This window comes from Chiloscyllium punctatum, chromosome 12 (genome assembly GCF_047496795.1).
Source record: "Chiloscyllium punctatum isolate Juve2018m chromosome 12, sChiPun1.3, whole genome shotgun sequence".
NCBI classification, from domain to species: Eukaryota; Metazoa; Chordata; class Chondrichthyes; order Orectolobiformes; family Hemiscylliidae; genus Chiloscyllium; species Chiloscyllium punctatum.
In genome coordinates, this window is record NC_092750.1 from 7194293 (window position 1) to 7221090 (window position 26798).

A 26798-nucleotide genomic window follows, 5' to 3' on the forward strand; every position below is an offset into this window, starting at 1 on the left:
TAAATTTGCAGTTTTCCTTTGAGATGCTGCAGGCTGTTGTAAAATGTTGCCACAACACTATGGATGCTGCTCATCCATGGCTAAGGCTGAGGTTTGAACAATGTGTGGGGAGCTTTATGCGGTACCTCAGTGCATTACATCCCAGCAGCTCTCATTTCTAATATGTTGTGCCTGAAATGGAAACCAATACATTTCTGCTCATTAGAGTCCTCTAATGTCAAAAACTATAACAAGACAAAAATCTGTCATTCTTTGGAATTTGCAGCTAATGCTAAAGATGGGGGAGGGTGTTTCACTGCTTTGAGCTGAGTTTGCTAATGCACCAAGAGCTAGGATGACTCCAGATGACCAGCAGTCATGACAAGTCCAAGCAGCAGCACGTGAGACTAAGGATGTGTACATAGGTTTGTCCATAATAGTAAGATATCACTTTATCTGTTAAATAAACCTGTTTGAGATTTTCGAGCAAATTAAACCTAATATACTACTTCATAGAGTCATTGAGTGTATAGCATGGAAACAGACCCTTCGGTCCAACCCGTCCATGCCGACCAGATATCCCAACCCAATCTAGTCCTACCTGCCAGCACCTGGCCCATATCCCTTCAAACCCTTCCTATTCATATACCCATCCAAATACCTCTTAAATGTTGCAATTGTACCAGCCTCCACCATATCTCTGGCAGCTCATTCCATACAAGTACCACCCTCTGAGTGAAAACATTGCTCCTGAGGTCTCTTTTATATCTTTCCCCTCTCACCCTAAGCCTATGCCCTCTAGTTCTGGACTCCCCAACCCCAGGGAAAAGACTTTGCCTATTTGCCCTATCTATGCCCTCTCATGATTTTATAAACCTCTATAAGGTCACCCCTCAGCCTCCGATGCTCGAGGGAAAACAACCCCAGCCTGTTCAGTCTCTCCCTATAGCTCAAATCCTCCACATCTGGCAAAATCCTTGTCAATCTTTTCTGAACCCTTTCAAGTTTCACGACATCTTTACGATAGGAAGGAGACCAGAATTGCATGCAATATTCCAACAGTGGCCTAAGCAATGTCCTGTACAGCCGCAACATGACCTCCCGACTCCTATGCTCAATGCTCTGACCAATGAAATAAGGAACTGCAAAGGTTGAAAGTCTGAAGTAAAAATAGAAATTGCTAGAGATACCAAACAGTCCTGTTGGCATGAAGAAGGGCCAATGGACTCTATTGGATGTGAACTCTGGCAGCAACTGTGAGAGAAGACAGATCTGCTGAGTTGCTCTAGCAATTTGTTTTTACTAATCCATTATGAGAGTGGTAATAATGTGCTAAGGAACACAACAAGAATATATCAGAGGGTGCAATTTGGCTATTTGCAACATGTGGTCCTATCAAGGCTGTTAATATTTCCACAGCATTTTACACTGGAAAATGAAAATGGCTGAAGTATTACAATTTATGCAATATAGTGTAAGTTAATTGCACAATAGTTGCACATGAACTACCTCTTACGTTAGCATTTGCAATCTTTTGAGACTGTGAAGTGAGGATGGAACAGAGGTACTCGGGAACTGGAATATAAGAATTGGTGTTTTGTGTGTTCGAACGTAAATAAAAGTTTATTTGCATTCCTGAGAGAGAGAGAGAGAGACAAAAGCCACTCATGGATAAAGCAGAGACAAAGATGCAGCTGATTTAGAACAGGGAAAGCTTTAGAGAGCAGCGTCCGCAGTGCAGGCCAGCACCCTGACATCCAGAACTCGGGTTAAGTTAAATCCACATTGACTCAGCAACATATGTTTTTATCCACAGTGTTAGGACAAACCATGAAGGCAACTTGAACCATGATGTAGCTATTATCTTGTGATCCTGACGACTGCTAACTTGGAGATTTCAAGCTTGCAAAGAACCTTTTGGGTCAATCTTTTTTTAATCTTCGATTGTTGGCATGTGTACAGTTGAGGTACTGCAATTTACTTTGGCACTTCTGAATTGGAGAGTGTCAGTCAGGAGCATCAGTAAGGGTTCCCACTCCTGATTATTATCATCACGAGATTGCTGTTACAAATTGCCCCTGTTACTCCGGGAGAAAGGTATATCTATTTGGTCTGTGAGGATGGGAACAGGCTTGTTCAGACTGTTTGTTGTAATTGGATAGCATACCAACACTTGCTGCCAAATATTATATGAACAGTGGATGCTTGGTAAAAGAACAACAGGTCCTTCCAAAAGAAACTGAAAGGGTGTGTGGAGAGACGAGTCCGAATTCTATTTTTAACACTTTTGTTAAAAATAAAAAACTTTAGAATCTAGTAATGAGACCTACAAGTGACTGCCTGAGTTTAGTTGTATATAATTATTTAATTTAACTGCTGAGTGCTCATGACTTTGATTTTTTTCAGCACTCCCTGTTTGTTTCTGCGTTCTGCTTTCTCCCCTTGAGGGCTGCAGCAATTGCTCATGAGAAGAAACAAAGTAAAAATTCAGTTCCTGTGCATGCTTTTGTTTTAATGTATTTGTTATTCCTTAATGCATACCTCATAGCAATTTAATTTCCAAATCTCATTGTTGTAATAATGTGCAAAGAACAAAGGTTTTGCCAGAGAAGTAGGATCCAAGCACTTTATTCCCTCCAAGGAGGTACAACTCTGTTCTTCTCATGCACATTCTATTACTATTCTAACCTCCAGAAACAAAGAAGGAATCTGCGAGTCAGGACATCTGAAATGAAAATACAAAAGGCTAGAAATACACAGCAGATTTGTTCGCATCTGAAAGAGCAATTTATGTTTTATGAATTTTATAAATAGACTTGTTGGGCCAAAGGGCCTATTTCCACACTGTAGGGAATCATCTAAAATCAAGTTAAGGGTCATTTGGACCACCCCACCCTGAACTTCAAATTGGTCTTCTCTTTCAAGTGCTGGCTTAATTTGTTTTGTGCATTTCAACCTTTTATGTTTATAATTGATTAGGATGTAAACCTGGAGAAAGTGAGGACTGCAGATGCTGGAGACCAGAGCTGAAAATGTGTTGCTGGAAAAGCGCAGCAGGTCAGGCAGCATCCAAGGAGCAGCAGAATGGACGTTTCGGGCATGAGCCCTTCTTCAGGAAATCATGCCCAAAACATCGATTCACCTGCTCCTTGGATACTGCTTGACCTGCTGCGCTTTTCCAGCAACACATTTTCAGCTAGGATGTAAACTGGTATTGCTAGGTTGGGTGATATACTGTTCTGTAACAATGAGAATAGTCTACCCTGCACCACATGAAATGTATTTTGCTGCAACTTTCAATCTGTGGTTATGATGACTGCTGTCTGGAACTTAAGGTCACTGTTTACCTAGCTGAAAACATCTATACACCAGAACAGAATTTAACCTCTTCATTAATTTTGAAGATCTCATCAAATGAAACCTCAAACAAATGAAAATTCCAGTTTAGAAAGCACATGTTAATAGTTAAAACTATTTAAACCATTAAGCTATGTTCAATCGAGTTTCCCTCTTTTAAACCTTTTTTAGGGCTTCCTCACCATGTGTGAAGAACAGAAGTGATCATAATATTCTCAATGGGCTTGGATCAAAGCTTTGTCCAAAGAAAGGATCGTGCTTCTAGTTTTGTCTTTGCTACAGCCCCTGTTCACTTCGTAAGATTTCCCGGGTACTTGTCATGGATCTCTATCAAATCCCTGAGCTTTTCCCTGCTCAGGCAGTTGTAAACTATGTTATATAAGATAGTTAAGACCTGAAAGAGTTAACTGACATGATGAGCAAAATTCTGTCCACCAGGATATAAAGGACTGTTTAACAGGGCTCTTGTGATGCCGAGGTAGTGTCCCTATCTCTGAACCAAGAGATCCTGGATTCAAGTTCCATCTGTTCTAGAGGTATTCCAGAATAACATCTCTGAACAGGTTGAATAAAATATTCATAAAAGAATGTTTACAGAGAAGCGAACTGGTTTCCAAGTTTTTGTTCTAAGTTTCAACAGCAAACTGAATTAGTATTATATACTTAGTCTTAAGTTTAGCCTATTGTGTCACAGGAGACAATCATGTATCTTAAATGTAATGTGAATAGCTATTAAGTAAAATGGAATAAACCCTATTTACTGTTCATAAATTGAGCCTATATCCTGTATATAACGTTGCGTGGACATCCTTCCCCAAACAGTGTAGGTAGCTTAATTTAATAACAGCAAGAAGGGTTGGTGGTGGTGGTGAATATACCCAAGGCATCTCAGATGATTTCAGTGGGATGCAATATTAGAATAAATGAGTTTAACGATTAGCAATATTTTTATTTGGCTTAATGTTGTGTGTACTTGAAAGAGCTTCAGATTGGAAACACAGATCTATAGGGAAATTCAGGAAACAGTCTGCAGCCCGAGCCTAAGACATGGGGTTAATGTTTCGGGTCAATGACATTTAATCATAAATAGTAAATCTTTCGCCGATACTGCCTCACCTGAATGTTGCCAGCATTTCCAATATGCAATGCATTTGCTTTTTATATTTATGAAATGGAAGTAACTATCTTTTTGGTAAGTAGGCTTTTTAATATTACGAATTGTAGCATTGATCTTCCAAACAGGCATACTTTAAGCTGATTGAGCATTTTTTGATTTTGTTGTCTCTCCCGAAGTTGCCAAAAATGAGGAAAATCAGGCAGATACACTTTAGAAATAATAGGACAGAGAACTTTGTTGATAATATTAGATGTACCTTTTCAGTTATTAACAAAAGCACCTTGCATTTAAATTGAGCCTGTGATGTAGAAGAACTTTGCAAGTTGCTCCACTGACCACTGGGACACAAGTGGAGGTATCAGGGCACATGACCAAAAGCATGCTGAAGAGGTAAGTGGTAAAAGACGAGAAAGGTGGAAAGGTTTTGTGGAAGGAATTCCAAAGTTTAAGACCTACATAACTGAAGGCATGGCCACTCGTGGTAGATAAGTGAAAATCCTGGAGTTGGAGAACATTTATTTTGAATTACCATTTAACATTTGTCTTCATTTTAGCACCTGTCCAGGCAATACGTTGTGTTATGGATACATTGCCTCAATACCTCCACTTGTGGGGTATCATTGTCAAATAAATGCTATCTTTTATGTATGAACTTAGTTTCTGAGTGTCAGCAGGTTATTTGTCTGGGTGTGCCATTGATCAACTGCAGGCAAACATGGGATTGTTCTGGCATACAAAACTGATGCTATGTAGCATATTGATGAACTGAACCATTGAGAGAGTTACTGATAGACTGGTGGTTTAATCAATTCCAAATTGAGCTATCTGATTAAACTCTACTTTGGAAGCAAAGGTAATAAGAAAGATCCATCCAAAAGAAAGAAAGGATTCTGCTGATAAGAGTACTGCAGTTGTGTCTGGCATGCCAGCTTCTACCTTTGCAGAATCTGAGTGCCAACTCTAAAACTTACTTTTATCTCCCTCTGGACCAGTTGTCCCAATGCCAAACATTAAGCAGTTTCTTCTAGGACTGTCACTGGCCTCATCTCCTGTAGTGATCTACCCACCATTAGCTTCTTCACCTCATAGTCCCCAACCCTGCACAGCTTGCTTCTACAGCAGTTCTGAGGAAGAGTCATACTGGACTCTGTTTCTTTGTCCACCGATTCTGCCAAACCTACTGTGTTTCTCCAGCACTTTCAGTTTTAAGTCAGTAAGATCTATTGTTGGCTTGTCTAATTTGAATGCCTCTTGCTATCTGGTTGTGCTGTAGGATGATGGGAAAAAATATTTTTGGCTTTAAGAACTCGGAGGGAGAAGGGATTTGAAGCAAAGAGGAACTGCAGTTCACCACCTTGAACTCCATCTCATTGTTGCAGGTATGAAAAAGAGGCACTGGTGAAAGAAGAGATGTCCAAGCTTGCTCCACAAGAACAAATAGTTGCCAATGCTGACCTCAAAGAGCAAGTGATCTCAACTGAGGAGCAAAAGAACATCAAACAGCTTGTAAGTCAGTTATGGGGAAATTACAAGTTGAAGGACATGGTTAATAATATCAATTATGCCTTTCCAGTTTTTCCGTGCTATTTTTCTCCATGACATGTCCTGAGGGTGTATACTGGTGCTCAGCCATGACATCTTAACAGAGAGTGATGAAGCATTTGTCAGGTATCCTACCACTGGCTGAACAATTTGGAAATACAGTCATTCTGTGCTGCTGTGTACACCTCTCAGTTGACAGGTTATTGCGGAATGTTGATGAGGGATGAATACCAGCACCCAGGGACTCTGGTTTGTGGAGTGTTTTATTAGAAAAAATGACGGACTGTTTAATTCCCAGACTGGACTAAGTTACCTTAATCAGATTCTGGAGATCAGAGTTGAGAGTGTGGTGCTGGAAAAGCACAGCAGGTCAGGCAGCATCTGAGGAGCAGGAGAATCAACGTTTCAGGCATAATCCCTTCATCAGCCTTATTCCTGATAAAGGGCTTTTTCCCGAAACTCTCCTGATCCTTGGATGCTGCCTGACCTACTGTGCTTTTTCTGCACCACACTCTCGACTAAGTTACCTTAATCTGTTGGGGTAGCAACTGGACCATTGTGAATAGCCTCAATATGCAAGGTGTTATGAAATTAACTGGATCATTGCCTTCATTGGTGTCCATTAGCCTGGGCTGGAAAGTCTGTCTGTGGACATTAGGTAAAAGGAGGCTTGCTTGCAGTCACCCTTTATTTGGTTCAATACCCTTCCTACACTCATAATGTGGGCTTACAGATGAACAGTGGATGCTTGAATAAGGAATAAGGGACTACTGTATTTGTACCTCAATAAGAGTCTATGCTTTCCTGACCCTTTCATCAAAAATCTGTGTGTTAATTAGGGGCAGTAGGAACTGGAGTATTGGTCAAATGGTGGTGCAATGTTTTCAGTTTCTAGATGGCTTGAAAACTGTGGTTATTGGAACTCTGATACTGATGCAAAGAACAAGGAACAATGCAACACAGGAAAAGGCTGTTCGGCCCTCCAAGCCTGCACCGATCCATATCCTTTATCTAAACCTGTCGCCTATTTTCTAAGGATCTAAATCCCTTTGTTCCCTGCCCATTCATGTATCTGTCTAGATACATCTTAAATGACGCCATCATTCACGCCCCTACCACCTCTGCTGGCAGCGCATTCCAGGCACCCACCACCCTCTGTGTGAAGAACTTTCCACGTATATCTCCCCTAAATGTTTCCTCTCTCACGTTGAACTTGTGACCCCTACTAATTGAGTCCTCCACTCTGGGGAAAAAGCTTCTTCCTATCCACTCTGTCTACACCTCTTATGATTTTGTAGGCCTCAATCAGGTCTCACCTCAACCTCCTTCTTACCAATTAAAATAATCTTAATCTACTCAACTTCTCCATCTAGCTAGCACCCTCTAGAACAGGCAACATCCTGGTGAACCTCCTTTGCACCCTTTCTAAAGCATCCACATCCTTTTGGTAATGCCGTGACCAGAACTGTACATAGTATTCCAAAAGTGGCCAAACCAAAGTCTTATACAACTGTAACATGACCTGCCAACTCTTGTACTCAATACCCTGTCTGATGAAGGGAAACATGCCATATCTGTTCTTGACCACTCTACTTACCTGCATTGCCACCTTACGGGAACAATGGACCTGAGCACCCAGATCTCTCTGTACATCAATTTTCCCCAGGGCTTTTCCATTTATTGTATAATTTGCTCTAGAATTGCATCTTCCAAAATGCATCACCTCGCATTTGTTTGGATTGAACTCCATCTGCCATTTCGCTGCCCAACTCTCCAATCTATCTATAATTTGCTGTATTATGCCACAAGTAATTAGAGCCAATTAAGATTTCAACAGTGCCTTTCTTGTCAACTCTTAACAGCATTGTTCTATTTTAGGTCACATTATTGTGGCTTGGTTTCTTATAATTGGAACTCTTACCCAGTTATTCCCCTGCCTAATACTGTCTCTTGTGGTTCATCTGCATGGTTCCTTGTTGTTGTAACTGAATTCAGTGAAGATGGAAGCAAAAGTTAAATGTCTGTACTTTAAGTATGGAAGTTCAATACTATTGCCTTTGGGATTATATTTGTATTGCAAAGCAAAATGTCTTGTTTGTGAAATTCGGTACACAAACTACTGTGTATTTAATGTTTTTTGATCACGCTATTCCCTTGTAACTCTACCTTTATTGAAGTCAAAATCACAAAGGACATCAGAACTTCAATATAAGTCATGGGAAGGTGATCGCAAAGACTTGCTGATCTGCAGGTGGTTAAAAATTATTCTCAAATAAGCCTTACATTGTCCACAAATTTTCAAATCAGTTTGTCCTGAGATGATATTTTGCACCAATGGAGCAGGTAGGATTTGAATTTGCAACTCCTGGCTTGGAGGTAGGGACGTTATCTCCCAGCCTTAAGAGCCCAGTTACTTTGCATTGTCTACGTTTTCTGATCCTTGGTTTCTGCTCTTATATGTTGAATTTTACATGCATGCTTGCCTTCATACTGATGTGCTGTGACATGATATATGGATGATATTCCACTATCATGCTTATGATGATACTATGGCTTTAAGAGATGTATTTTGTCCTTTTTTTTGGAGAGACCACTAATCCAGTATTTGGTTTTCAGCATCTGCAGTCATTGTTTTTACCTTTGAGACAGAGGTGCTGAGTTGTCTCTTCCAAGCCAATAAAATAAACAGTTTGTGAGGCTTTGGGTTCCTTTTAAACAATAGACGCAGCATGAATAGGTGGAGTTAGGCTTCCACACAAACAGGGTTTAGTTTAGTGTTCATTTGTTGGAGGTTTGAAGTTGGCTGTGGAAGCTGGTATACATCCCTGTTGGCCACAGCAAAAAGCTGGAGTTTTCTCTTTCTGCAAGAAAAGAGTTGGTGCTCTTTTCTCCTAGACTGGAGAAACATCACATGAGACTATCTATTTTGCTGAATTTGCCTTTGCCTAGGTTGTGTTTATGGGACATTACTATATTGGAACATTTACTGTTTAGTAATTAAATAGTCATTCTGTTATGTTTTCTAATTGAGTTAAATTTATACCTATTATTATTTCTTTTGTTTGTATTTTAACTGAGTGTAAGAATAAAATGTTTTTTGCTTAAAGCTGAGTAGCATGATCAATCGAATTACATCTGAAATACAGTACCTTACACTTGCCTTTAAATAAGATAAAAGTAAGATCTTGGCTATCTCCTTGATGTATTCGAAAGGGGTTTCGTCTGGTCCATAGCATGCTGTGATGAATGTGGGTCATGTAATGTTGAAGAATTGAATAAACTTTTATTATAGCACTTGATATCAACATATTTACATTACAATCACAGATACTTGTGTGTCTGAGTCAAACAAAGCAATTCAAATATACAATGGCAGGCATCTCTCAGTGTGTCATGCTGCAAGAGAACAGAGTTCAGTAGTTCATCCAGAAAAAGAGAGTCCAGAAATTCGCTAGGCTTCTTCAATGGCACCTTCCAAGCCTATGGTCATGAACATCAGGAAAGGAAGTTTTCAACCCGTGTTTGCCACACAGACGAGGCAAGAGGCTGGATAGGGAAAGGGTAGCTGCATTCAAGGACAAAGGAGAGAATTTCTGTCTGGACAGAAGGTGAAGTCACATGGGATCTGCAGTGAGCTGGTAAGATTAATACAGAACTGGCTTAGTGAAAGAAGACAGAGAGCAGTGATGGAAAGGTGTTATTTCTGACTGGAGATCTCTGATGGTGTTCCAATGTACATAAATGATTTTGAGGAGAATGTAGGTAATTTGTTTAGTAAGCTTACAGATGACACAACGATTGTGGGAGCGATGGATAGTGAGGAGGATTGCCAGAAGATATTGCAGGAATTAGATAGGCTGGAAACTTGGAGTGGAGAAATGGCAGATTAAATCTATGTCATGCATTTTGAAAGGTCTAATGCAGGAGGGAAGTACAGAAAATGGTAGAAACCATTGAAGCATTACCATAGAGACAGAGATCGAGGTGTACTGATCCAAACTTTCCTGAAAGTAGCAACACAAGTGGATAAGGTGGTCAACAAGGTATATAGTATTGTTGCCTTCATTGGTTGAGGCATGGAGTATAAAAATTGGTAAGTCATGTTGCAGCTGTATAGAACTTTAATTAGGCCACATTTTGAATATTGTGTGCAGTTCCAATCGCCAGATTATCAGAAGGATGTGGAAGCTTTGGAGAAGGTGCAGAAACAGTTTACCAGGACGTTGCCTGGTTTGGAGGCCATTAGTGATGAGGAGAGATTGGACAAACTTGGTTTGTTTTCATTTGAATGGCGGAGGCTGAGAAAAGTTTGCCTGATGGAAGTTTACAAAGTTCCGACAGACATGGATAGAATGGATAGTTGGAGTCTTTTTTTCTCAGGGTAGAAATGTTAATAAATCAGTCTTACAGGTTTAAGGTAAGAGGGGTAAGGTTTAAAGAAGATGAGAGGGGCAAGAGTTTTACACAGAAGGTGTAAGTGCCTGGAATGTGCTGCCAGAGGAGGTGGTAGAACCAGATACAATAAAATGTTCAAGAGGCATCTTGACAGATACGAATAAGCAGCGAATAGAGAGATACAGACCTCATAGAGGCAAAGGGCTTTTAGTTTAATAAGGTGTCATGTATTGGCAGTCTTGCTGGGCCAAAAGGCCTATTTCTGCACTGTGCTGTTCTGTTCTGTGAAGTTCTCAGGATTAATGCCATTTTGTGTAGTAGTTTCTGATACTATGCATACATGGAGATTTGTCATCTGCACATGCAGGACCAGATATTTGTTATGAGAAGAAACTGTACATTTGTAGTAAAGCATTTGAAATGACTGTCAAACTGACCTGCCTGCCTGTCTGTCTGGACGTATTTTCACATTTGAATGGACTTTAAAATGAATATTTTTGGAAGTTTTTTTCCTTTGTACTATTTATCTATCTCAGATTCAAGGCACAAATGGATAAATTTCTTGTCAAAAGAGGGATTCTTTTGCTAATTCAGTCGATGAAACATCTGAACCTAAAGGAAAAAAGAGCATGAACTGTTCAGAGATAGTATAATGAGAGCATGAGAGCTATCTGGCCTTTGGATTCTCATGGACTGGAAGTACTACTTGCCCCTTATCTCATTTGCAGAGAGAATTTGGCAAACACTGTGGTGGTACCATGTAAGTTAAGACGCCATTTACAGTTGAAACATCATGTCTTCCAAACAAGCACATTTAGTAATTCAAAAGATTGAGAAGACAAAATATCAAGCTGAACCAATGTCTGATGGAGTATGTATAGGTATCAGATTACACTGCAGAGTTAAGTACCTCGACAAAATTCTACTCTCTGATATTACACTTAAATGGCGAATTGATGACATGTCTATTGATATTGAAGAGGTGCTGCAAAAGAAGTTAGTCACTATTGGGAAGTTTTGCAGGAACTTTTTTGAAGCTACCAAACAGGACTACTTGCATGCCAAACAGCACAGATAACAAGTTGGAGGCAGAGCTACACAACCCCATGACTAACAAATCAGATCTAAGCTGTCCAGTCCAACCACATCCAGTCGTGAGTGGTGGTGAGCAATTAAACTACTCACTGGAGGAGGAACCTCCACAGATATCCCCATCCTCAATAATGAGGGAACCTGACACATCAGTGCAAAAGATAAGGCTGAAGCATTCAAAGCAATCTTGTGCCAGAAGTGCCAAGTGGATGATTCATCTCAGCCATCTCCAGTAGTCCCCCAGCATTATAGATGCCAATCTTCAGTCAATTCAATTCAGTCCACTTGATATCAAGAAATGGCTGAAAGCACTGGATGCTGCGAAAGCAGTGGGCCTGACAACATTTTGGCAATAGTACTGAAGACTTATGCTCTGGAACTTGCACTTCCCTGGTTGAGCTTTTCCAGTACTGTTACAACACTGACATCTAACCGACAATGTGGAATACTGCCCAGATATGGCCTGAACACAAAGTATGACAAATCCACCTGCCCAGACACAGCCCTAGCAGTCTGCTCTCGGTCATGATTGATGTGATGGAAGGTGTCATATCAACAATGCCATCAAACAGCACCTGCTCAGCAATAACCTGCTAAGAGATTCTCACTTGACATCAAGGACGCATTTGACTTGAGTGTGATGTCAAGGATCCTTAGAAAAACTGGAATTACTGGGAATAAAACTCCTGATGGTTGGAGTCATACCTGATCCAAAGAAAAAGATGATTGTGGTTGTTGGAGGTCAGTCATCCAAGCTCAATGATTTCTCTGCAGGAGTTCCTGAGGGTAGCAGCTAAGCCCAGCCATCTTCAGCTGCTTCAACAGTGACTTTCCCTCTAGAAATGGGATGAACACCGTCTACGGCTCCTTAGATACTGAAGCAGTCCATGTTCAAATGCAATAAGATCTGGCATATATCCAGGCTTTGACCTTTCTTGTGTCCCATGAACACCATCAGCTTGCTCACTGACTGTCCACAAGATGAATGAGGTCTCTTGGCCACACTTGAAGTTTTGCATGCTGACTCAACCCCCTTGTCTTCCAAACTGCTTGCCATCCCTATTCACATGGTGCTCCCAGAGATGACCGGTCAGCTAGTTCCTATTGTAGAATGAAAGCAGACAGTGTGCTGCTACTTTGAAACTGATCGTGATCCAACCTTGATTCCTATTTCCAGAAATGTTCAAATTTGGAAGGATTCAGCTCATGTAGTACAATATGAGGCAGGTGGAAGGATAAGAAAAATTGTAGCAAGTTGCCTCTCATAAAAATATTATCAGGGTCTCGCAAGAAGGTAGCAATGCCCTAAGAGAGTTCTCAAAGCTTTTTTAAATTGTCCTTCTGGCTGTCACTGTTTCCTGATTCACCTTGTCTTCTCTGTCTTAATTTTTCAACTTTGAAGTTTACATGATGGACTTGTGATTTATACTGATATTCTTATCCATTTAGTAACCTTGAGGTGTTGCTCTCCCTTCCCATAGTGGAGTAGATTATGGCATGAAATGGAAAATGGGGAATGGAAATATAAGAAGAGTGAGTTAGAAGTCACATCAAATGAACACTGATTACTGTACCAGCACTCGGAATTAGCTTTATGTGTGTGGCATCTCGATTAATTGGAACTGCTCTCATCTTGGATTAGATTTGAGTGCAACTCCAGGACTTAATTGCTTAATCTAGACAGACATTATACTGAGTGCTGCATTTTCTGAGATGCAATCGATTGGATGAGTTGCAAGTTCCTGACTGCATCTCCTAGTCATTCAGATAGTTCTGAATGTTCCCTTGGCACAAATAGTTCTTCTGATTTACTCTCTTTTTCAACTGATTAGATAAATCATCAGTTATCAATTTATTTTTATTTTTTGAGTGGAATGTAGAGTTGCAAATGGATGCTTTGTTTCCTTACATAATGCGAAAATTGCTTTCCAAAAAATTAATCCATCCTGTTGTTAAAGGATCTGATGAGGGACCATATGAATGCAATTTTTCTTTTTAAATGTACATTGTGTGTAACACATTCTGCTTAATAAATGCCTCCTGTGCTGCAAAGTTCTCTGGTTGAAGCACAGTCTTCTGATAGAGTTTTGGAAATGATTTCGTGCATGTGAAATTTTCATAACATGATGTACCCATTCTCTGTTGTGGGCAGAAATTTTCATGAAATGATGTACCCGTTTTAACTGTAAAAAGGCATCCAGCAGAATACATCTTCATTCTGTTCTTGCATTCTGGCAGTGTAATGAAGTGCTGGTAGTTAAAAGTTTTCAATAAAAGTGAAAATGATTTGAATTGGTGAATGATGGAAGAATCAAGAATATTATGTATATTGTCATTTATGAATGCCATTCATGACCTCAGGATATCAAAAAGTGCTTTACAGGCAATGGGGAACTTTCAAAATGGAATCACTGCTGTATTGGAAATTTAGCAGCCAACTTACACTCAGCTGACTCTCACAACCCAATCATCTGTTTTGACTAAAACGGTGTGTTTTTTTCTTCTTACAATATATTGACACCAAATGAATTTGACACAATTAAGCAGCTGGTAACCCTGCTTTGTGTATAGTAAGCTTGTGAACTTCATTTTGAGATTTTAAGTTTGCTGGTCTATGTTGTCAGTGAACCTTCCTTCCCTTCTTTATGAGACCCTTTGCAGTTGTGTGGTTTATTGTTCATTGAATATTAACGTGGTTTACATGTAGATTGCTGCTTACATTTCTAATAATCAAGACTGGACTTCAGACTATAGATACAATTTTCCAAGTCAAAGCAATTTGAATTTAATGTGAGTAAAACTGAAGGAGTATTCCAAGATAAAGCTTTGTCAAATGTGTTTCCTTAACCCAGCCTTAGAAGTTATAACTACATTCCCACTTTATACTTTTTGATTTGTTTTGATTTATCATTATTGCATGTACTTAAGTGCAGTGAAAAGTTTTGTTTTGCATGCTGTACAGGCAGATCAAACCATATAAAATGTATTAGGGTAATAGAACAGAGCAAGGAATAAAATGTTACGGCTGCAGAGAAGGTGCACACAGAGTGAGATCACATTTAAATTTAAAATTTGAGAGATCCATTCAGAAGTCTAATAATAGCGGGGAAGAAGCTGTTCTTGAAACTGTTGGTATGTGTGTTTAAACTTTTGTATCTTCTGCCTGATAGAAGAAGTTGGAAGACATTATAACCGGGGTGGGTAGGAGGGGTCTTTGATGATGTTGGCTGCCTTTCTGCAACAATGAGAAATGTAGATAGTGTCAATAGTTGGAAGGTTGGCTCATATGATGGATTGGTCTGTGATCACAACTCTCTGAAGTCTCTTACGGTCCTCGGCAGAGCAGTTGCTGTACCAAACCATGATGTGTCCAGATAGAATGCTTTCTGTGATGCATCAGTAAAAATTGGTCAGAGTCTTGTGATTGGGGCAGTCTCCTGCAGATTGAAAACTATAACTTGTTTGCTGTTGGCTTCAGTAGTCCTCTTCATAATCTGTTTATTTCACAATGTAACAACAGTGAATGGCTGAACCTAACAATACATTGCTGTTGGGTTTTTTCAAGGTCTGTGGGATGAAACGCCATTGCATGAGAAGTTTAGGTATGATTATCATTGGTCAGTTGATGAATATGGTCATTTTTATATATTAACTGCTTAATTAAATATTGCTCAGTAAGTGCACTTTATGCTGATTATTTTGAAAGTTGCACATGTGGACGACAGTCTGCCTATTTTGTGTGGATTTCACAATACAAAGGTTTTGTTGGTCAGACTTGGTTTTCTCTGTTTGAGTGTTTGTCTCCCCATTGCATAGCTCCTGGGTGAAATTGCTGATGATTATGTTGCAGTGGCTGCCAGCCATCCCTTAACTTGTTCTTCTGGCGTTTGCAATCTGTTTGCGCATGGAAACTGACATGGCCAAGCTAGGTCTCTTCTTCTGATATCCACACACTCAAAACTATGCAGCAGGATTTGCTTCTGGATAGTAACCAAAAGCAGGGAGTCTAGCTGATGTTTCGTCTGAAATCAGTTAACTGAAAGATATTCTTGTGAGATTATTAGATGAGCTGTTTGAAAGTCCCTTCCAAATCTGTACTATGCTAAAGCTGTACTGTGACAAGAGATTGAAGACAAATTAAACAATTGATAGAATCTAACCTGAAGGGGGAATCTTCAGCTTCTTGGTATTAATAAGGTTGATAAGGTCCCCCATGGTAGGCTACTGCAGAAAATACAGAGATATGGCATTGAGGGTGAGTTGGAGGTTTGGATTAGGAATTGGCTCTCTGGAAGAAGACAGAGGGTAGTAGTTGATGGCAAAGGTTCATCTTGGAGTGCCGTCACTAGCGGTGTTCCGCAAGGATCTGTTTTGGGACCATTGCTGTTTGTCATTTTTATAAATGACCTGGAGGAAGGGTTAGAAGGTTGGGTGAGCAAGTTTGCGGATGATACGAAAGTCGGAGGAGTTGTAGACAGTGAGGAAGGATGTGGCAGGTTACAGCGGGATATAGAGAAGCTGCAGAGCTGGGCAGAAAGGTGGCAAATGGAGTTCAATGTAGCTAAGTGTGAAGTGATTCACTTTGGTAAGAGTAATAAAAAGATGGATTACTGGGCTAATGGTAGACTACTTGGTAGTGTGGAAGAGCAGAGGGATCTTGGTGTCCATGTACACAGATCTCTGAAAGTTGCCACCCAGGTAAATAGTGCAGTGAAGAAGGCATATGGCGTACTGGCTTTTATTGGTAGAGGAATTGAGTTCCGGAGTCCTGAGGTCATGCTGCAGTTGTATAAGACTCTGGTGCGGCCGCATCTGGAATATTGTGTGCAGTTTTGGTCGCCATACTATAGGAAGGATGTGGAGGCACTGGAACGGGTGCAGAGGAAGTTTACCAGGATGTTGCCTGGTATGGTAGGAAAATCCTATGAGGAAAGGTTGAGGCACTTGGGGTTGTTTTCATTGGAGAAAAGAAGGTTTAGGGGTGATTTGATAGAGGTGTACAAGATGATTAGGGGGTTAGATCGGGTTGACGGTGAGAACCTTTTTCCACGTATGGAGTCAGCTATTACAAGGGGGCATAGCTTTAAATTAAGGGGGGGTAGATATAGGACTGATGTTAGGGGTAGGTTCTTCACTCAGCGAGTCGTAAGTTCATGGAATGCCCTGCCAGTAGCAGTAGTGGACTCTCCCTCTTTATGGGTATTTAAGCGGGCATTGGATAGGTATATGGAGGATAGTGGGTTAGTGTAGGTTAGGTGGGCTTTGATCGGCGCAACATCGAGGGCCGAAGGGCCTGTACTGCGCTGTATTCTTCTATGTTCTATTAATGTGATGAAGGGAATCTTCCTGCCCTGAATACTGTCCAGTTATATAAAAAAAACTTATGCTGTTACTGGAGGCACCTCTTTAATGTTATCAGTTGCTGATTTGTCACCATTTGTCCTCTGCTCCCTTGTCCAGTCCATCTAAGCTGTATTGATAGAACTATATCCAGTGGAATTTAATCAATGGTTTAATTCAAATCGGTTATCTGCAAAAGCCAATTGAGCTTGGTGTATATCCATCCCTGTTGAAAAGTGTGACATTGGAAAAGCACAGCAGGTCAGGCATCATCTGAGGAGCAGGAGAATTGATGTTTCGGACATAAGCCCTCAATCAAGAATAGTTGGGGGGGGCGGGGTTCGGGGAATGGGGCTGAGAGATAAATAGGTTGGAGGAGTGGAAATGGGGTGAGGTAGCTGGGAAGACAATAGAAAGTTGCAGTGGGGGCGATGGTGATAGGTCGGAGTGGAGGGTGGAGTGGATAGGTGGGAAGGAAGATGGACAGGTGGGACAGTTCTAGAGGGCGGTGCCAATTTGGAGGATTGGATATGGCATGAGGTGGGGCAGAGGAGATGAGGAAACTGGTGAAATCAACGTTGATGCTGAATGGTTGGACATTCAAGGCGAACAATGAGGCGTTCTTACTCCAGGCATTGGGTGCTAGGATTTGGTGGTGGAAGAAGCCCAGGAATTGCATGTTCTTGACGGAGTGGTAGGAGGAGTTGAAGTGGTCGGCCACAGGGCATTGGGGTCGTTTGCACATGTCCCAGAGATGTTCCCTGAAACATTCTGCGAGTTGGCATCCTGTCTTCCCAATGTAGAGCAGATCACGTTGAGAGCAATGGACAGAATAGATTAGGTACTTACTGGATTAGTGGTGCTGGAAGAGCACAGCAGTTCAGGCAGCATCCAACAAGCAGCGAAATCGACGTTTCGGGCAAAAGCCCTTCATCAGGAATAAAGGCAGTGAGCCTGAAGCATGGAGAGATAAGCTAGATTAGGTGTTTGGGTGTGCCGGAAAATCTCTGCTAGATGTGGAAGGATCATGGGGGTCTTGGATGGAGGTGAGGACAGAGGTGTGGGCTCAGGTTTTGCAGGTCCATGCTCCCGACCAACCCATCCTCCACCCCCCGGCACCTACCCTTGCTGCTGCAAGAGATGCAAAACCTGCGCCCACACCTCCTCACTCACATCTGCCAAGGCCCCTCAAGATCCTTCCACATGTGGAAGGAGAGATTTTCCTGCACATCCAAATATCTCTGTTGCTCTCAATGTGGTCATCTGTACTTTGGGGAGACAGGACGCCAAATCGCGGAATGTTTCACAGAACATCTCTGGGACGCAGCCACCTACCAACCCCACCACCCTGTTGCCAACCACTTCAACTCCCCCTCCCACTCCGCCAAGAACACGCAGGTCCTAGGCCTCCACCACCAAATCCAAGCCACCTGAAGCCTGGTGGAAGAACACATCATCTTCTGCCTTGGGACCCTCCAACCACACGGCATCAATGTCGATTTCACCAGTTTCCTCACCTCCCCTCCCCCCACCTCGTCCCAGATCCAACCCTCCAACTCGGAACCACCCTCTTGAGCTGTCCCACATATCAATCTTCCTTCCCACCTATCCGGTCCATCTTCCCCTCTAACCTATCACCATCACCCCACCCCCAGCTGCATCTACCTATCACCTTCTTAGCTACCTTACCCCCCACCATCACCCTCCTATTTCTCTCTCAGCCCCCTTCACCCCCCCCCTCAAAATTCTTCATGATGGGCTTATGCCCAAAACGTTGAGTCTCCTGCTCCTTGGATGCTGCCTGACCTGTTGTGCTTTTCCAGCGCCACACGTTTTAACTCTGATCTTCAGCATCTGCAATCCTCACTTTCTCCTGGTTGTATATCCACCTCTGGTGTTCTGCTTGTTTTGCCCAGTACTCAAATGAAATTGTGAGCGCCAGTAATTCAAAGAGCAATTGATTCACAAACCAGCAGTTAAAACTGTAAGGACAAGGAGAAATAATTGATCTATAGATGAGAGTCCCTTACTTTCATGAACTGAACAAATAGGTTATGTCACTTAAGCAGTTGCACTTTTTAATATTGTGCAATAATGTGCTTCTTTTGATGCCTCAGTTTGGATTATTCACAGCATTGTTACCAGTATCATAATCCATTTGTGGCTTCTCAGATTTGTAAGGAGGAAACATAGAAACCCTATATTGTGGAAACAGGCCATTTGGCCCATTGAGTTCACACTGACCCTCCAAAGAGCATCCCATCCAGACCCAACCCCTACCCTATCCCTGTAACTCTGCAATTTCCAAGGCCAATCATAGGAACCATAGGAGCAGACATTAGACCATTCATCCCATCAAGTCTGCTCTGCAATTCAATCATGGCTGATAGGTTTTCCAACTCTATTTTCCCACTTTCTCCTCAAAATCTTTGATCCCCTTGGTAATCAAGAACTTGGCTATCTCTGCCTTAAATATACTCAATGACCTAGCCTCCACAGTCCTCTGTGGAAATTAATTGTACAGATTCGCCACACTCTGGCTAAAGAAGTTTCTCCTTATCTCTGTTCTAAGATTTTTACCTTTACTCTAAGGCTGTGTCCTTGAGTTCCCATCTCTCCTGCCAATGGAAACATCTTCCCAACGTCCACTCTGTCCAGACTGTTCAGCATTCTTAAGTGTTAATCAGACCCACCTCCCAAATCCTTCTAAATTCCATCGAGTATAGTCCCAAAGTCCTCAAACATTCCTCAATGTTAAGCCTTTCACTCATGAATCTCCTCTGGACCTGCTCAAGGGCCAATACATCCTGAGATACTTTAAATGTGGTCTGACCAGAGCCTTTTAGAATTGCAGAAGTACATCCCTACTTTTATATTTTATTGCTCTCGAGATGAATGATAACACTGTATTGCCTTCCTAATTACCGACTCAACCTGCAAGTTTACCTTAAGAGAATCTTAGACTAGGACTCCAAAGTTTCTTTGTACTCCAGATTTCTGAATTTTTTTCCTCATTTACAAAATAATCCATGCCTCTATTCTTCCTACCAAAGCGCATGACCTCATACTTTCCTACATTGTATTTTATCTGCGACCTCTTAGCCCACTCTGCTAACCTGTCTAAATTTTGCTGTAGCCTCCCTGCCTCCTTAATGTTACCTGCCCTTCTGCCTAGCTTTGTTTCATCTGCAAACTTAGCCAGAATGCCCTCAGTTCCTTCATCCAGATCATTAACATATAAAGTGAAATGTTGTGGTCTCAACACTAATCTCTGTGGAACACTACTAGTTACTGGCTTCCATCCTGAGAAGGACCCTTTTATCCCTATTGTCTGCCTTCTGCCAGACAGCCAATCTTCTATCCATGCTAGTACCTTGCCTCTAACACCATGGGCCCTTATCTTACTCAGCAGCCTCGTGTGTGGCAACTTATGAAAGATTTTCTGGAAGTCCAGATAGAAAACATCCATTAGCTCTCCTTTGTCTAACCTGCTTGTTACCTCCTCAAAGAGTTCTAACAGATTTGTTAGACATGTCCTCCCCTTGATGAAATCATGTTGACTTTGCCTTATTTTACTATGCGCATCCAAGAATTCAGAAATCTCATCCTTCATAATGGACTCCAAAATCTTACCGATGACTGAGGTCAGGCTAATAAGCCCATCTTTTGCCTCACTCCCTTCTTAAGGAGGGCGGTTGCATTAGTAATTTCCAATCCTCTGGGACCCTCCCTGATACTAGAAAGATCACTACTAAAGGCTCTACCATCTCTTCAGCTATCTTCTTTAGAACTGTAGGGTATAGACCAGCTGGTCCAGGTGATTTATCCATGTTCAGACCTGTCAGTTTTTCTAGCACCTTCTACTTGGTGATGGCTACCATACTCATTTCTACCCCCCAACTCTTTAAATTTTGGGATATTACTCATGTCTTCCACTGTGAAGACTTACTCAAAGTACTCTTTGAGCCATTTCTTTGCTCCCCATTACCAGTTCTCTAGCATCATTTTCCAGCGGCCCAATGTCCATTTCTGTCTCTTTTTTTGCCCTAAATATATCTAAAGAAGCACTTGCAATCTTCCCCAACATTACTGTCTAACTTACCCTCATATTTAATCTTCTCCCTCCTACATAGAACCCCTATAATGTGGAAACAGGCCATTTGGCCCACAATGACCCTCTGAAGAGTAATCCACTCAGACCCGTTACCCTACCCTATTACTCTACATTTCCCCTGACTAATGCACCTAACCTATACATTCCTGAATACTTTGGGCAATTTAGCTTGGCCAGTTCACCTAAACTGCACATCTTTGGATCTTTCTTCATTGTCGTCTGTTGCTCTTCAAAGGCTTCCCAATCCTTTTGCTTCCCACTGCCCTAGGCCACATTATATCCTTTCTCTTTTGATTTTATGCTATCCCTGACTTCCCTGGTCAGCCATGGTTGCCTCATTCTCCCTTTAGTATGGTTCTTCCTTGGGATGAATTTTTGCTGTGACTCCCAAATTACTCCCAGAAACTCCACCTAACCTGCACCTCCTGGCCACTATGAGCAATTTAGCATGGCCAATCCACCTAGTCTGCACATCTTTGGACTGTGGGAGGAAACTAGAGCACTCAGAGGAACCTCATGCAAACACTGGAGAATGTGCAAACTCCACACAGACAGTTGCCCGAGGGTGGAATTGAACCTGGGTTCCTGGGTTAACCACTGAGCCACTGTGCTGCCCCTAAACATGTCATGTATTACTGGAACCTTTTCATAGTTGAAGGGCAGGCGATTTCTAGGCCACTAATGATGTTTTTCAAGAATAAAAATATCACAAATGCTTGAAAAAGAAAGTGGATGCTGTGCAAAACTAAGATTTTAAGAGGGATTGAAAGCTTTGTTAAAAGAATAGGATTTAAGCAGGATGTCAGAGGAGGACAAATCCAAGGTTTAGAATATTTTGTAGCAGGCTTTGTCGAAAGAAGTTGCTTATGCAGTGTTGGGGGAATATTGCCTGGGAGGTCAAAATCCATTAAATGGATAGCTCAGCAAGGTGGAAAAGGGGCTGAGGTAGCACTGGAGAAAGTTAGAGAAAAAAAAGCTCTGAAGGGATTTAAAGTCAGGATAAGAACTTCAAGTTAGATGCAATGGCAAACTGGGAGTTTGTTGATCATCAAGCAATGAGGTGAAAGGTAAGTGGAACTTAAATGGGAATAGGATACAGAGAGTACTGTTTTTGAATCAGCTTAAGTATTCTCTCTCATTGGAGAGAAGAAGGTTAACTTAATCAAACCGCATAAGATAATCAGAGGGTTAGATAGGATGGACAGTGAGAGCTGTTTTCCTCGGATGATGAAAGCTATTATGGGGGAACATAGCTTTAAACTGAGGAATGAGAGATTTAGGACATATAACGGAGTAGTTTCTTTACTCAGAGAGTAGTAGGGGCATGAAACAGCCTGCCTGCAACAGTAGTAGACTCACATTACAGGCATTTACATGGGCAATGGACGTACATATGGATAATAATGGAATTGTGTAGGTTAGATGGGCATCAGATTAATTTCACAGGTTGGCACAACATTGAGGGCCGAAGGGCCTGTACTGCGCTGTAATGTCGTATGTTCTGTTGAAAAGTGGTTGATGAAGATTGGGAGACTAGCCATTAAAGCATTAAGGATGGTTGAATCTGGAGATGGCAGAGACAGGAATGAGAATTTTGGCAGCAGAGCAGCTTATTTAAGAGATGGTCGATAGAACACCAAGTTTATGTGCAGTCTGCTTTAGTCTGAGGCAGCGGTTGGTAGAAAGATGGAATCAATGGCAAAGGCACTCAGTTTGTGATGGATTTCAAAGACCATTGTCTTCCCAATTGCTATTAGATTTTGCTGAAACCCTGCTGACAGCACAAATCTTAACAGTAAATCTGTGATCATTCCATATTTCACATGGCTAGCTTTTTTTGAACAATTAATGTAACTGACATTGTAAACTCAGAGAAGTTACAGCATAGAAAGAGGCCATTTGGCCTGTCTCATCTGCACTGACATTCTTCAAGAGCAAGTTAGCTTGTCAAACTCACTCAGTCTTTCCCTGCGACTTTGAAATTTTTAGCTTTATGTTCTAATGCAGTTTTTAGATTAGATTACTTACAGTGTGGAAACAGGCCCTCCGGCCCAACAAGTCCACACCGCCCCGCCGAAGCGTAACCCACCCATACCCCTACATCTACATCTACCCCTTAACTAACACTACGGGCAATTTAGCATGGCCAATTCACCTGACCTGCACATCTTTGGACTGTGGGAGGAAACCGGAGCACCCGGAGGAAACCCACGCAGACACGGGGAGAACGTGCAAACTCCACACAGTCAGTCGCCTGAGGCGGGAATTGAACCCGGGTCTCCGGCGCTGCGAGGCAGCAGTGCTAACCACTGTGCCACCGTGCCGCCCACGGTGAAGGTCATTATTGAATTTGGCTTGACCATATCCTAAGGCTGTGCTTTCTGAATCTGAATCTGTTGGCATTGGTTCTTTTGCCATTCACCTTTGAGTTTTTTTATCTGGTTCTTACTCTTCTGCCAAGGAAAATGGTTGTTTCCTGTCTGCTCTTTCTTGACCTGTCATGATTTTAAACACTTCTATCAAGTCTCTCCTTGACCTTCTCTTAAATGGATAACAACCACAGGTTCTCTAATCTTTCCACATTGCTGGAGTCCTGTATGCCTGGAACCCTTCTTGTAAATCTTCTCTGCATTTTCTGTCTCAATCCTTCACATCCTTCCTCAAGTGTTATCCAAAGCAATACAATATGCCATTGAGGTTTGGCTAGTATTTTATAAAAGTTCTGCATCGCTTGCTTTTATTCTCTTGGAAACATTGACTACTGTACCAGGGACACACTCACTGATGACTGAAATATGGAGACACCTCCTGTGGGCTGCTGTGTACTATCTAAGTAGCTTGGCAGTAGGTGCCAGTACTGAAAGCCACAACCGACATTGACCCTTGGAAGGTTTATGTTTGGCATTTTTGGCAGACTCTGTCTCGAGGATCAACTCCTACAGCCACTGGTAAAAATGTGCCTGATGTAGACATCCCATCAGAAATGGATTATTTGCCACATGTCCAATCTTATTTCATACTTGAAAATACATTGATGGTCATTCTTTACTCTGAATTTTTAGGTCAGTATGGAACAAGGTGTACCAAACAGAAATACAGAAACTCAAAACTTAATTTAATTGTTTAAAAAAAGGAATCTCTGGCCTGTTCAAGCAGTTTTATGCAACCCTTTGGGCATATCAAAATCCTGTTAAAACTGGTGACTTCCGCTCATGTGTTATGCAGATACTCGTGTGGCAAAATACCAATTTATTCTATTTGTTGGTTAGCTAGCTCTAATTTATTTATCCTGGCTTCTAGTAATTTTTTATAAATTTCTGGTTCCATAGCTCTTACTGATTGATATCTGGCTGTTTACAGGGAAAAAGAGGTAAAATAATGTTGAGGGTTTACATGGATTGCAGAAGCAAGTGATGTTTTACACTATGTGGCATTCTGTGGCTGACTGGCAGAACATATGTTGCTGTCTTATCTCCACCCTAACACATGCTGAACGTTAAATGGAAATTCATTGGTGGCGATGTGTGTGAGGAATCTGAATTACCTCGGACAGCTGCAGCCTAGAAATAATCTATTACAGAGGACACATTGGAGTTTAACTGTTGCTTATTTTGTGTCGCTGACTTCTTTGTTGAATGGCAATCTTAGCTCATTTCCTTTACGAACAAACAATGAGAGGCTGTCGTTGTAGTTATTTCTCCCTATCTCCACCCCCACTCCCACCCCTCCGACTTCCCACATCCCCGAACAATAATTTTTCCTCCACCAATCATGGAGGTGTCAGATTGTATTGAGATATAATGTCACAGTATCTTGAGTTGAAGTCCACTCAGTTGGAAAGCTACTTGAATAAATTGGGTAATGTAACCAAGGCCAGTTCTGTTCTCAACTGACAAATATGCATAGCATTCGCTAGCAGAATTCCTAGCTAATTATCCTCCCAACTCCCCTCACAAATCTGAAGAACATAGAGATTGTATAATGTCATTGGTTTCCTGGTTAAGATCATGCTGATTTTGAATGCAAGATCTTCTGGTTTGTATTCATCTTGTTCTCATTGTATATCTGCACAAGATTATGCATCTTCCATGTAATGATAGTATCATTGTGTTACAGGACAAATAGTACAGAGACCTAGGTTAATAATCCAGTCAACCTGAGTTCATATCATACCATAGCAGTTTGAAAAATTGCCTTCAATTTTTAAATATCTGTAGTTTAAAATGCAGCTCATTCACTAATGTCCTTTAGGGCTTAGTCCACATGTGATTCTAATTTCACATCAGTGTGAATGACATTTAATTATCCTTACTGAATGAAAAGAATAGTATAGAGACATGGGAGAAAAATATGAACTTAATGAACACTTAAAGAAATGAATGCTAAAATGAAAATAAAAAATCTGCGGATGCTGGAAATATGAAATACAAACAGAAAGTGCTGAAGAACTCAGCAGACATGGCAGCATCTGTAGAAAAAAAGACAGTTAATGTTTTGAGTACAGTGACCCTTTGTCAGAATTGACAAAGCTGGGAAAGAGTGATATTTATATTGATGGTAGGATGGGATAGGATATCATCAAAGAAGGATTTCTGAACTCGAAATGTTCATTCTGTTCTCTATCCACAGATACTGGCAGGCCTGCTGAGATCCACAACATTTCTGCTTTTTTTTTGTTTAAGCCAGGAATCAGCTGTAGTTCTTCGAAAATTGTAGGTAGGCATGCCAGAAGTAGCACAAGGCATATCTAAAAATGAGGCGTCAACCTGCTGAGGCTCAACACAGTGTCTACAGCATAAGCAGCAAGTGATAGATAGAACTAAGTGAGTCCACGACCAACATCAGGGCTAAGCTCTGCAGTCCTGCTACATCAGTTGTAAATGCTGTTTAACAATTAAACAACTCACTAGAGATAGAAGCTCCATTAATACCTTCTCATTAATGATGGGGAGCCCAGTTTATTGACTTAAAAGGCTGAAGCATTTTCAACAATCTTCAACCAGAGGTACTGAGTGAATGTTTCATCTCTGCCTCCCCCCAGCATCACAGATGCCAACTTACTGCAAATTCAGTTGACTACACATGACATCAAGATATGGCTGGAGGTACCAGACACTGCAAATGATAAGTGCCCTGACAACATTATGGCACTGGTACTGAAGTGTGCTTCAGATCTTGATGCATCTCTAGCTAAAATGTTGGCATCTACCTGGCAATATGGAAAATTGCCCAAGCATGTCCTGTACACAAAATGCAGGAGAAATCCACCCAGCCAATTGCAACCCCATCTGTCTACTGTCAATCTTTAGCAAACTGATAGAAGGCCGACATCAGGTACAGTGTTGTCAGTGTTAGCAATATGCAGTTCATTGAGGTTTCATTTGGCTAGAGCCTTTCAGCTTTAAACCTCATTATTGGCTTAGTTTAAACATGGACAAAGCGGCTAAACTCCAGAGGTGAGGTGAAAGCGATTGCCCATTTGACTGAGTGTGGTAACAAGGAACCCTAGCCCTCGAGGTCAATGAAATTGGGCACACTGTACTGGTTGGAGTCTTACCTATTGAAAAGAAAGATGATTGTGATTGTTGGAGGTCAGTCATTTGTGACATCCAGGACTTGTCTGCAGGCGTTCCACAAGGAATCTTTAAATTAGCCTGCTCGGGTTTGTTATAATATACATATGGAGCAGTGAAACTTGAACCCAGGCCAGAGACAGGGACACTATTGTTGCACCACAAAAGCCAGTTCCTCAATTTTTTTTAATACAGTCCCTCAAGTATTCTTGGCACAACTATCTTCAGCTTCTTCATGAACAACTTTCTTTCAGTCAGAAGACATTCAGTGATGTTTATGCCATGTTCT

General features: G+C 41.4%; 1 protein-coding gene across 3 annotated transcripts in view; it reads left to right on the forward strand.

Moving 5' to 3' along the window:
• Positions 1–26798, forward strand: part of LOC140483585 (MICOS complex subunit mic25-a-like) — a 513939-nt gene that overhangs the window by 28084 nt on the left and 459057 nt on the right. For all 3 annotated transcript variants that reach the window (XM_072581810.1, XM_072581812.1, XM_072581811.1), the window contains exon 4: positions 5833–5959. In XM_072581810.1, the coding sequence (XP_072437911.1) occupies positions 5833–5959 (127 nt within the window). The remainder of the gene's footprint in view (positions 1–5832; positions 5960–26798) is intronic.